The 13805-nt window shown below is 39.5% G+C and overlaps 1 protein-coding gene across 1 annotated transcript in view; it reads left to right on the plus strand.

The window, feature by feature from the left end:
* The window catches only part of loxl2a (lysyl oxidase-like 2a), a 44154-nt gene that overhangs the window by 1638 nt on the left and 28711 nt on the right, over positions 1–13805 (plus strand). The window contains exons 2-3 of the mRNA XM_058411498.1: positions 3939–4249; positions 5499–5674. Of these exons, the coding sequence (XP_058267481.1) occupies positions 3976–4249; positions 5499–5674 (450 nt within the window). The 5' untranslated portion in view covers positions 3939–3975. The remainder of the gene's footprint in view (positions 1–3938; positions 4250–5498; positions 5675–13805) is intronic.

Genomic DNA, 13805 nt, shown 5'->3' on the forward strand with positions numbered 1-13805 from the left:
TTGAAGAATTACACTGGTATAAATCTGATCCAAGTCTTTCATGCTGATGTTGAACTAAAGTCAGTATTAACGCTTTAACACAGCCTTGCTTTGGGTCACCCCATAGATTTTTAGTGTAATTCAGATCTGAGCTCTGACTCATTCTAAAACATTGTACCTCATGTGGTTAAGTCATTCTTTCCTTGATTTGGACAGATGCTTTGGGTCATTGCTGTGCTGAAAGGTGAAATTCCTTTTCATGTACAGCTTCGTAGCAGACACCTGAAGGCGGTGCAATTAGATAGACTGGTAATTATAGCTTTTTATGATTCACTCCACTTTGATAAAAAGCCCCAGTCCTGGCTGAAGAAAAGCAGCATTAAAGCATGATGCTATCACCACTATGCTGCATTGTGGGTCTGCTGTTCTGCTTGAAATATGCAAATATGGAATATTTACAGCTTTTGGTATAGACCTTCACACATTTTTCAGCATGGTGTAGTTTGAGCTTTGATGTTTTTAGCGAGAAAGGGCTTCCATCTAGCTCTGGCTGACCCCATGGTCCTGACATTTGAGAAATACGAGCGAGAATAATCAGATATTCCTGCAGCTCCTTTATTGTCGTCTTGGCCTCCTCCCTGGTAAGCTTTTGTCTTGTTCTTTTATGAACGTTAGAGGGACATCCTTTTCCTGTTGGTGCTCCATTTCCTCTATTGGTTAATGATAGCTAATACTGTGTTCCATGGTGCATCTAATGTTTTGGAAATGCTTCAATACCCCGCTTCTGATTAATATCTTATATCTAATAACAAGTGAGATATTGTGAAAAGGGGCAGTACAGTGGCTTAGTGGTTAGCACTGTTGCCTCACAGCAGGAAGGTCCTGGGTTTGAGTTTGCATGTTCTCCCCATACCTGTGTGGGTTTACTCTGGGTACTCTGGTTTCCTCCCACAGTACAAAAACATGTACATTAGGTTGATTGGTAATTCTAAATTGCCCATAGGAGTGAGTGTATGTGGTTGTCTGTCTATATGTGTGATGGACTGGTGACCTGCCCAGGGAGTACCCCTGCCTTGCACCCAATGTGTACTGGGATAGGGACCCCGTTACCCTAATTAGGAATAAAACTGGTATAGAAAATGGTTGGATGGATTTTGTAAAGAAAGGTTTATAAACTCTTTGTTGAACATGAATTAAGATGTCAGATGAAATTAAGAAGATGTGAAGAAGATCCTACAGAAAGAGCTGATCTTTATTTTGGGGGGTATCAGAATTTTCATTTAATTGATGGCAAATGGATGATCATTTCTATTAAACATGAAATTGAATGTGATCGGTTCGTTCCGAACACAGCCACACCCCCAACTATAAAAGGGTGTGCACACTTAAGCAACCAGGTTTATTGTAACTTTTTTATTTATTTCCTAAGATGGATCGTTTTTCACTTGGCTTTATGTGTCAGATTTATCTTGATTTCATTTTTTACACATTGCAAATCCTGACAGGGGTGTGTGGACATTTTTAATATCCAGTCTATACAGAGGGCAGGAGTTTGCTATCATGGAGAATCATTAATAATTTAATAATGAGTGTGTGTGTGTGTGTGTGTGTGTGAGGCAGTGATAGCCGACTGAGTTCGCTCAGAGAAAAGGCATGTCTGAAACAGGGTGGTGTAACATTATCTGATTTATTAGCAGTCCATGCACAGGTGAGTTCATTTCTGGAATTCGAATCGGACTTTTCAGATTCCAGTGTTGTGGTGAGCGATATGTTACGATACTCAGAGACATCCCTGTGCTGCACAGCGTGGACAGTGATAAAGCTGTTTTATACTCTTTTTTTTGTTAGAAACACCCTGGTGCTTGATATGTGTATAAATCCATGCCATATGGAAAAGGATCTCTGGTCATTAGTATTAATATTAATATAAACCACTGCATCTTGTCTTTACTTCAAGACATATGCAATTTTTTCCACTTCAGTCACGTTCCAAGACTTGTGTTAGAACGGTTGCCGGTTCCATCCTGTGGCTTTTTCGCCATATTTCAGACATGACTTGTGTTTTAAAGTTGTAAGCTATTTAAACGTATCAGCAATTTTTCCTGAGTCTGGTCCCCGACACCATTAAGAGAAAGTTCAACCTGCTGATTATGAGGTATGAGGTTCAGCCCTTTAAACCCCTCGCTAATGACACTTCACTGACTTGCTCAAGGGGAAAAGCGCTGAAAAATGGCAAATCTTTGAGCGAGAAAGATGGAGAGATAAGTTAGGTTAGTAACTAAGGATTTAATTAAATGCCTGGAGCTATGGCAGTCCACACTTCACAAAACTTCACAAAACGCCACACGGATTTTTTACGATTCCGTAAAAAAAGTTCCGGACATTTTTACAGGGTAAGTTTTTTTTTTTACGTGTTATTTTCATGTATTTTACACAATTAGTGCATTTTCGCAAGTCATTTTTCAATCACAGTGATTTATTTATTTTCAGGCGATTTTTCAACATAATTCATTTAGTTTCACATTTTTCCATGACATATTACTAATTTATTTTCTTCACAAGTTTCCATATAATATCACGTATATATATCTATATAAAAATATTTTTCACATGCTTTTAATTATCACATACGATTTCACGAATCCAGACTTTTCATTTTTAAGACATGAAATATATGAAATAAAAGTCCCATGTACGTTTTTTCTCTACCAGGCTCTCCTGCAGACTTGATGAAATGAAGGTGTGTTACATTTTGGAGTGTGTGTGGAGAGATTTAAGTGCTGTGGGTCAGGATATGTGTTTTTACTGTTTAAACCATTACGTTGCGTTCCCACTAACAAGTCACAGATCTCACTTATCTCCTGTAAGCATCTCATAAACATAACGGCTTTCACGTGTGGCTGTTTTCTAGGTTAAAAAAAAAAATAGGCTAAAACTCCGGAGAGATTTTTTTTTGGTCTGTCCTTCTGGGGAAACCCTGAGAGGTTTTTATATCCAACAGATGTTTTGCTTTTATAAAACAAAATGGGGGGAGGAAAACGTTCACAAACCAAAGAACCTTGAAGAACCCTTTTTCTCCTTCTTCTTCTTCTAGAAAATTGTAAAAAATAATGTAATAGTAATTTCTGTAAAATATTTAAAACCTTGGTTGGGCAAGAGTTTACTGTTGAAAGCGGTTATTAGTGATTTCTTCTTCTAATTTTTGAAAGCCGAAAGCTGTTGAAAGCGATCTAGAACACAACGAGGAACTGACTCCTTACAACTCGATCCCGTAGAATTTACCGGAACCCAAAAATGTACATCTTCAGTCCTCGCCCTGCAGAAACACCTCTCTGTACTTCCACATTTAACAGAGGAAGTGCTGTTTGTTCTCCGTCGAGTGTAAACATTCGGCTAGTGTGAGAGAACATCACTGCATGGCTAATGAACGTTCTGGAAAAAAACCTCTTTGGGTAAACTCGATGTCAATAAACGGTTTGCGGTGTGTTGTGTTTACTGCTGAACACAGATCTGGCACCAAGCCTGTGCTTCACAACCTACTCGTGTTAAGCATTAAGGAAGAAGGCAATCAAACTCGTGATCTGGATGATAGAGAGAATGCCTTTTGGAGCCTGTTCTCCATGTTTACTTCACTGTTTAGTTACAGAGAACATTCAAAACCAAGCATTCATGCTGAGGCTAGTAAGCTAGCTAGTACGTAGCAGGTTATTCTTATAGACAGTTTGAAAATGATTCAGAAGATCAACTTTTACCTCAGAAGTGTTGGTTAATTGTGAAATAAATGCTTTATACAGATAATATTACGTATTAATTACACTTAGCATTGAGCGCTAATTGAATTTCTATGCTTTATATCAATTCAACTTCATTGTAACTGTCAGAATATTTTGATTAGTAAATATTGAGACTTAATAAGACTTGTTTTCGGTGTGTGTGTGTTGTATTTTCTTTCCTCTCAGATTCTCCAGCTCCTCTACAGTATTCGTGTGTGTGTGTATGACGATGGCCAGCCAGTTGTCCTCCGTGTTCGTAGCGGCATGTGTGTTGGCCATGTGTGTGTGTCTGAGTGTGTGTGAGCCCATCACTTTGCGTCTTTCTGGAGAGAAGCGTAAACACTACGAAGGCCGATTAGAGGTGTATTACAGCGGAGCCTGGGGGACGGTGTGTGATGACGACTTCGACCTCAACGCCGCCCAAGTGGTGTGTAGACAGCTCGGATACCTCGGTGCTGTCTCTTGGTTTCCGTCTGCTAAATACGGCAAAGGAGAAGGTGTGTGTGTGTGTTGGCACTAACAGTCTATTAATGTCATTTTTCACAGAAATCTGTATAGAAAGATTTATTGCCCAGGACACATAAACCTGGCATAGAAACATCACTACACGTTTACCCTCATCATAAATTTCATGATATTTCAACATTCATGAATACACCGAACATTATGACCACCTACCTAATATTGTGTTTTGCTGCCAAAACAGCCCTGACCCGTCCTGCACTGTGTATTCTGACACCTTTCTATCAGAACCAGCATTAACTTCTTCAGCAGTTTGAGCAACAGTAGCTCGTCTGTTGGATCGGATCACACGGGCCAGCCTTCGCTCCCCATGTGAGCCTTGGCCACCCATTACCCTGTCGCTGGTTTACCACTGTTCCTTCCTTGGACCACTTTTGATAGATACTGACCACTGCAGACCGGGAACACCCCACAAGAGCTGCAGTTTTGGAGATGATCTGATCCAGTCATCTAGCCATCACAATCTGGCCCTTCATCAAACTCGCTCAAATCCTTACACTTGCCCATTTTTCCTGCTTCTAACATCAACTTTGAGGACACAATGTTCACTTCCTGCCTAATATATCCCACCCACTAACAGGTGCCATGATGAGGAGATAATCAGTCTTATTCACTTCACCTCTCAGTGCTCATAATGTTATGCCACTGCTGGGTCCTTGAACAAGGCCCTTAACCCTCAATTGCTCAGTTGTATAAAATGAGCTAAGTTTTAAGTTGCTTTGAATAAGGGCGTCTGCCAAATGCCAGAAATGTGAATCCGTTCATCGCTAGTTGCAGCTGGCTAATCACATTTACCTTTCTGTTTGTGTTTAAAGGGTGGAAATACTTATCCACTATGACCAAATGCCATTTTCACAGACCCACTGTTAAAATTTTATAGAAATACATCAATATTCTGTGTGTTGATGCCAATAATCTGTTTATATTATCAAGCCCAGTCTTTATTATTACATAAAACTATGCACTATCCCATGACCCAACAACATCACCTCCCATGACTAAGAGTTTCCTCAGTTAGAAATCTGCCGAAATCTGCCTCTTTGTTCATCTGTTCATCCTGTCTGTTTCTAATTTCTGGAAAACCATTTGTTACTGGATGCAGAGGACAGTGATGGACACCGAGACAGACAGTGTGTGGATGAGGGAACCTGGGGTCTTGATTGTCTTTGTCTGGTTGTCTGGAAAGAATTGTCTGATTGTGTGTGTGTGTGTGTGTGTGTGTAGGTCCTATCTGGTTGGATAACGTCCACTGTACAGGAAGGGAGGCGTCCATCTCGGACTGTCAATCGAACGGGTTCGGAGTTTCAGACTGTAAACACTCGGAGGACGTCGGAGTCGTCTGTACACAAAAACGCATCCCAGGATTCAAACACATCAGCGTTGCCAGTAACGACGGGGAGGTGAGACATACACTAAAACACACACACACACACACACAGTTCCAGCTCACGTACCTGCCCAGCTGAAGAGTCCTGACCTAACCCTCACCTCTCTGTCTCTTTAAAACCCGGCGTTGCTGTAACTCCTTTTTATCAGCATGTCCTCATCACTGAACTTTCAAGCCAGATTAGTACTGTTTATTGTTGTTTCTAGAAGAGCAGACATCCTTTCCGTGCGTCCTTTTTTATTTTTTTTAATATAAATTCACAGCGTGAGAAAGGCCAACACACTCATCCCCTCACTGATGAATGCACACATAGTTCCCGTCTTACACCACAGACTTGAAAATGTGTGTTTGCTGTTTACTTTTGCCCTCCGTGATCCTCTGCACGTCTGCTTGGATGTGTTTGTGCTCATGGAAACCGAGGTGAGCTGTCTGTAAAGTTTTTCTTTTTCCATCTTTGCAACCTTGGAGGCTAATGATCTTACCACAGATCTTTCTCTCTCTCTCTCTCTCTCTCTCTCTCTCTCTCACACACACACACACTGCCCACAACTCCCCAACTCTCTGTCTAATCAGACAGAAATGCTGAATCATGGAACGGATGACGACAGTGTGAGGGAAACCCGTCTCTCCGTCTCTCCCCCGAAGGAGAATCCCTTCTTTTTTTTTACACACACTGGAAAGACTGTGTGGTTTTTATTACCCCACAGTGACAGGCACTTGCGGTAGAGGAGGTATAGGATGGGTGCGGGGGTCCTCTGGTTGCTTTTCCGAAACATGAAACCTTCACACACACACACACATGGCCTCCTAATGGCTTTACCTCCTTCTGTATGTCTGCGAGGTTAGAAGGTGACGTTAGACATCCGTAGTAGACGAGTAAAGTTTTCTCTCTGCACATGCCATCAGTCTGAGTCAGGAGCAGCTGCTATACATCTAACCTGCTCCAGAATGTCCTGCTCAAGTTCCTCCAGATAACTTTAGACAATATTAGAGCATTCAGTTGGAAAGTAAAGTAACATTACTGCTTTTAGGGTGAGATCCTGAATGTCCGGTTTTCTAGAAATTATTTTTTTCTCATGATTTCAGTAGGACATTCGGCTCACAGCACCTCTCCTGCCATACGATTAAAGTTTAATGCTTATTAATACTTATTTTTTAGTTTTGGCTAAGAATATTTGTTTTTTGTGTAAGTATATTGATGTGAAAAATTTTTAGCACCCCAATATTTCCAAGAATAGTCTGTTTTCTTGTGTTTATATATAATATATATATTAATAAAATAATATTAATATATTAATTAATATTTATTAATATATTAATTAATATTAATATTAATAATCTTTTTTTAGCCTTGTGGTTGCTTAATTCCAAAAAAAATAATGAAATAAAATAAAAAAAATAAAAAATAAATAAATTATATATATATATATATATATATATATATATATATATATATATATATATATGAGCAAGCCAGAGGAGACGGTGGCGAGGAAAAAAAATCTCAACCTCAGAAACTCATCACCTGACTCAGCGTGTCTGGAAGTCATCATTTGTGCCTCGAGATTCTCATCTCTGTGCGTTTTTCCTCATTGACGGATACTTTAGCATACTTCACCCCCCCCCCACGCTTAATGGACAAATAGCCGCTTTCTTACATCGATGACTCAAACGTCTGCTAAACACTTCCACAAATATTACCCAATTACACCCAAGCGTCATAATATGCTTTCTGTCCCCTATAAACATACACACACTCTTTTATTCCCTGTGTATTTACGGCCCTTATTTGTATTTCCGTCTCCCGGGCGTTGCTAATCCTGTGTGAAACATTCAGACGACGTGTGTGTGTGTGCAGAAAGGTGTGTGTGAGGTCAGGGTTTTTTTTTTTTTTTTTTTTTGCGGTCAGTCACTGGACAGCCACAGAAACTTGCTACACTGCTATAATTTATTCCGAACACTCCTTCCAGTTCTCTTTATCACGTCTGTTTACCCAAGCAGAGCTCTGACACCTGTCTGTCGTTTCCATCCAGCGTTTATTCTGCAAAAAGGCAACGTTGGTATTAAACAGGTTGTTGCATGACTGGCTGAGATTTTGGCCACATCCTTGAAAATGTCGAGAATGTTCGAACCCTGATGATGCCACAGCTGCCTGCGGCTGGAGAGTTAAAGTGAGTGTAGAGGTCCTGCTCTCGGGGTGGCATCAGATTGACACTCGCTAACCACAAACATCTGTTAGTCTATATCTATAAAGAAATAGAAATCATAGGAAGCAGATATGAGCCTGTAGTTTTCCAGAGTTATTAGATTTAAAATGGCTTTAAATCCTATTTGTGGAAATAAGCAAAAGAAAAATTACTTATGAGAGAAGAGGGAGATGAGATGAGAATGAATGAAGAAGGGTGGAAGAGAAGCAGGAAGAAAAAGGAGGAAAGTGAAGGAAGGAAGGAAGGAAGGAAGAGGAGAGAAAAAAGACAGGAAAAAAGGAAGAGGAGAGAAAGAGGAAGTAAACAAAAGGGAAATTAATTATGAGAGAATGGGGATAGAGATGAGAAGAGAATGAAGAATGGTGGAAGGGAAAGCAAGGAAGGAAGGAAGGAAGGAAGGAAGAAAGAGGAGAGAAAAAAGACAGTGAAAAGGAAGAAATGAAGAGTACAGAAAAATGCAAGGGAAAAAGGAAGGAAGGAAGGAAGGAAGGAAGGAAGGAAGGAAGGAAGGAAGAGGAGAGAAAAAAGAAAGCAAAAAAAGGAATTGGATGAGGAGAGATAAAAGAAAGGAAAAAAGGAAAAGGAAGAGAAGAGAACAAAGAAAGGAAAAATGGAAAAGGAAGAAGAGAGAAAAAAGAAAGGACAAAGGAAGAGAAGAGGAAAAAAGAAAGGAAAAGGGAAGAGGAGAGAAAAAAGAAAGAAAAAAAGGAAAAGGCAGAGGAGTGAAAAAAGCAAGGAGAGGAGAGAATCAGGAAGGATGCAGAAGAGAAAGAAAGAAAGAAAGAGAGAAGGAAAGAAAGAAAGAAAGAAAGAAAGAAAGAAAGAAAGAAAGAAAGAAAGAAAGAAAGAAAGAAAGAAAGAAAGAAAGAAAAGACATTTGGCTGTGTGGATTAGTGATCATTACAAGAGCATTAGTGAGATCAGACACTGATGTTGTAAGCATGAGAAGCTCTGGGGTTCAGTCGGTGTTCCAGATCATCTGAAAGGTGTTCAGTGGGGTTGAGTCAGAGTCAGGACAGCTCAGGGCAGGACACTCGAGTTATTTCACTCCAACCTTAACACACCATGTCTTCATGGAGCTCTGTGCTTTGTGCACCGGTGCATTGTCATGCTGGAACAGGGTTCGAGTCTCTTAGTTCCAGTGAATTCAAGAGAAACTATAACACTTCGACATACAAAGACATTCTATACAACTGTGTGCTCCAAACTTTTAGGGAGGAACCACATTTGGGTGTGAGAGTCAGATTTCCACATACTACATACTGTGTAATATCATCATACAGTGGTCACTGTTTGTCCCTTTAGCAAGCTTCATAACCCTCATCTTTTTAATATTAAAATAATATCATGATTATGTTGTTTGCTGTAGATACCCAGTTACTGACCTAATAAGGTGTATTATATTGTATTGGATCAGCACATATAGGAGGGATGTGGTAGCTTAGTGGTTGAGGCATTCTACTACTGGACAGAAGGTTGTGAGTTTGAATCCCAGGTCCACCAAGTTGCCTCTTCTGGGTCCCTGAGCAAAGCCCTTAACCCTCAGGTGTATAAAAGGAGATAAAAATGTAAGTCACTTTGGATAAGGGCATTTCACAAATGCCACAAAAAACCTACAGTGCTTTAACTTCTTTAAGCAATGAAGCATGAGGTTAAGGTGTGTGTGTCAGCTAGCAGCAGTACAGGACTCTATTGATGTGATGAATGAATGTTCCTCTGTGGTTGTGCTGACACCATTACAGCTCTACAACTTCTACACATCTCGCTTGTTTCTCCGCTATGAGACATTTAATAACACAGTGGCCTCCTTTTTTCAGATGAGGAAATGAGCATGAGTAGCGTTTTTCTACATTTCCTTTTCTACATTTTTTTTACATTCATTCCTGAAAGCGCCGAATCTTTTGCTGTTCCACTTTGAACAACGTCAGTGGTACTTGCTACTGTTCTGGACTGGTGATATATGGTGTTTAATGTAGTGGTGTTGTGTGTGTATATACGTATTTATTTCACAAGCGTTATGCTTTAGAGTGGTTTTTTATTGCTTCCTGAAGCTGTTGTGTCCGTCCAGCTTGAGCTGTGCCGTGTTGAACTTTTTCACTCCTCGGCTTTTAGTGCTGTTGTAAAGTCAGTGCATTTCTTCACCTTGGGGAGCTGGGGGACATTTGTTGTGTTATGTTGTGTGTGTATGGAACAATCTATTTTAATCGCAATCACAAAAAATAAAAGCAGACTTTCGTTAAACTAACCCCTAGCCCATTTAAATGATCCTTGACCCCAATTAAGTGACCTTTTAATATAACTAGACCTTAGTTTCTTCTTTAAACTAAACTTTAAACCCCCCTTTTTTTTAAAAGAAAGAAAGAAAGGAAGGAAAAAAACGAGGCCTTAAACCAACCCGGACTCCTTAATTGTCAGCATGAAATTGAAAGAATGAAGAAACTTTAAAACGAGACCAGACAAGCCTCTTTTTTTTGCAAGTAATGGAAATTTAAGAAGTCTCTGTTCAAGCATTCACAAGAACAACCTGAAAGAGAAATGACATGAAGCCTGAGCATCTTGACACGTATTGTATGAGGTACATTTACACTCTGCTTGAGGTCAACAAATACCTGACTGTCTTAAGCACAGGAGTAGTTCTGGTAAAGAAAATAAAAAAGAAGACAGTCCACATGTTAGTGCATGTGTTTTTCAGAAATGGCATATCTTTTATGGCAGATCTCTGAAAAACAGAGCTCAGTTAAGAAAAATGTGATAAAGTAAACATGAATATGGCGTATGCAGTCCCCTGTAAGTGCAATACAATCAGTTCAATCAATCAAACTTGGGGTTCATACACTATATTGCCAAAAGTTTTGGGACACCCCTCCAAATCATTGAATTCAGGGGTTGGGCTCAGCCCCTTAGTTCCAGTGAAAGGAACTCTTAATGCTTCGGCATACCAAGACATTTTGGACAAGTTCATGCTCCCAATTTTGTGGGGAACAGTTTGGGGATGACCCCTTCCTGTTCCAACATGACTGCACACCAGTGCACAAAGCAAGGTCCATAAAGACATGGATGAGAAGGCTTTCCACAAGGTTTAGGAGTGTGTTTATGGGAACTTTTGACCTTTCCTCTAGAAGTGCATTTATGAGGTCAGGCACTCATGTTGGACGAGAAGGTCTGGCTCACAGTCTCCACTCTAATTCATCCCAAATGTGTTCTATCAGGTTGAGGTCAGGACTCTGTGAAGTTCCTCCATCCATGTCTTTATGGACCTTGCTTTGTGCACTGGTGTGCAGTCATGTTGGAACAGGAAGGAGTCATCCCCAAACTGTTCCCTACAAAGTTGGGAGCATGAAATTGTCCAAAATGTCTTGGTATGAAGCTGAAGCATTAAGAGTTCCTTTCGCTGGAGCTAGCCCAACCCCTGAAAAACAACACCTGAATTCAATGACTTTTGGCAATATAGTGTATATTTTTTAAAAGTATTTTAATAAGAATATGCCACAAAATTCTAAATATTTTTTTTTTAATTTTCTGAGTTGGAGATTTACTAATGTCATTAAGAGTTGGTTTCTGTTCTAGAACTACAGAACTAAAGATGCTTTTAATTTCACAAACAGTAATAAATAATTGTATAAATAAATGATAAAATAATAAAGTGAGCTTTATAGGTGTTCAATTAAATACTATGAACTTCTCTTAATGGATTCTCTCAAATCTGCTCATCTCATCATGATAACTTGATGAGAAAGCAAATGAATTAATTTCCTAAAAACCTCTTATGAGTGATCTCCCACCCTGTTTGCTGTCAGGATTAAGTGAGCTTTTTAATTTCTCTGCAGAGAAAAACGCATGATGTCAGGGAGAGGAATGTGTACGGCTTTTCCATGAACACACTGTGGAGGAGAAACTTGTGTAGTGAATCATTACCTCATACACACAAACACATCTTTGTGAGGTATAAGAATGTGCTTCTGTAACTACGCTCACCTAACCCTAACCTTCCTCTGAGGAACTAAAAATATATATATTTTTAGTCTTTCAAATAAAAACTTCTCCAAATTGGCATGTAGTACTGTATGGGTCATCATATAAGTCTACAAAACTGCACATACTCACACACACACACACACACAGGGCTGGGCAGAAGATGACTGGACTGAATTCTCTTCTGATGACTTGAGCCACATTTTTCAGACGTTGTTGAAACTGGTCTGAATAAAAGCTTTCACTGGTTTGGGTTGGATTTGCTTTGTTGAAACTGGCTGCATGTTCCCTGGAAGGCAGTCTTTTGCTTATGTTTGCAAAGTATTTCAAAAATTACTTGGAAATGCTTGTGGCGAGGCGCAGGTAAATTCCTTACACGTGGCAGAATATATAGACGAAAACAAGAAATACTAATATGTTTACAATAATTTCTTTTTTTTTTACAGAAATTGCTACAAGAAGAGAAGTGTGGAAAAATGTTTTAGGCACAAAAAATTTTTTATTCAATTTTATTTGTATAGAACTTTTAAAAATGGACATTGTCTCTAAGCAGCTTTACAGAACATAAGAAATATAATACAAAAGGCTCACAATTAATATTAGACTTTCACTGATCAGGCATAACATTATGACCACCTGCTTAATATTGTGTTGGTCCCCCTTTTGCTGCCAAAACAGCCCTGACCCGTCCTGACCCGTATATTTACATTTATGTGTATTTAGCCCTAATGAGCAAGCCTGAGGTGACTGTGGCAAGGAATATATAGAAAACCAACACAAAATCAGTACAAAAACGTGTCAAATTCCTCAGTGAAAAACTGATATTGAAAATGGTCTAATGCCTGTATACCACCATGAGACCCTATACACCATGAACTATAATTTGATCAGTAGAGAAAACAAGTCAAAACATCAGATATCCTCCTTGCATGCTTTCTTCTCTTAGTACTTCAGATGTCATCTGTTAAAATAAATATAAACTCTAAATCTTAACATTCCTGAGGAAATACTTCAGAAATCTGACTCTGCTTCTATGATGGTGGTCCCCGGTGTGGAGCTGCTTTCCCAGCTCCTATAAACACTGACATATATTTTTAAAAAAATCTGTCTGTAATCATTACAAAAGCTAAAAAAAGCTATTCAGTAAAATTTCAGCCTCCATTAACTCCATAATAAGTGAGCTAGATAGAGCTGCAACAACGTTAGTCAAAAATAAACAGCTACCCGATTAGCCAATAGCTACAAAACTAGAAACATTAGCTGGTAAATACTGCTAGCTTGATATGTAGCCTTTTTCACTCTAATAATAAAGTAAGAAACTGGTAAGCTGGCATTTCTACAACAGCTAAACTTTATCTACGTAACAAAGCTAGCTAGCCAAACACTGTAACCTAGATAGGACCTCAAAGGGCTTTTTGTGAGTAGGACGTCACAGGGGACCACTACTTTTTCACTATTTCTTGCTCTACATTCCTTTTGCCATTCTGTCCCAGTGAAACACAGAGATGCTGAATGTGTGTGGTGTCTAAATTTGGACGCTAAAGGGTAAAGTTCACATTCCTAGAGCGGGAAACTTGATCTGCTCTGCATTTCCTGCACAATAGGAGCTAGTTTTGGGGGTGCTGTGTGTCGGTTTACTGATATAAGCCTACTGTTGAGTATTAGTGATGTGCTGGGAATGTGTTGGCTCGGTGAAACAAAACGACAAGACAAATAACTGCTCCTGCTAAAACAAAGTGCCAGTAATTTGTAGGATAGTGCCACTTAGATACTATGGAGGTGGGTTTGGACTGCTCAGGTCTTTAATACTTTGGCAGGAAGAAATTGATGCTAATGCTATAATTAATTGCTCTGATGCTCAAAAGCTCCTGGTTACACAGTTGCGCCTGACTATATAGCATACAGATATAGAAAGGAAATCATAATCCCACTCTCCGGTGTCACCCAGATGACGATAGGTTTCAT

This window comes from Hemibagrus wyckioides, linkage group LG16 (assembly GCF_019097595.1).
Source record: "Hemibagrus wyckioides isolate EC202008001 linkage group LG16, SWU_Hwy_1.0, whole genome shotgun sequence".
Lineage (NCBI taxonomy): Eukaryota > Metazoa > Chordata > Actinopteri > Siluriformes > Bagridae > Hemibagrus > Hemibagrus wyckioides.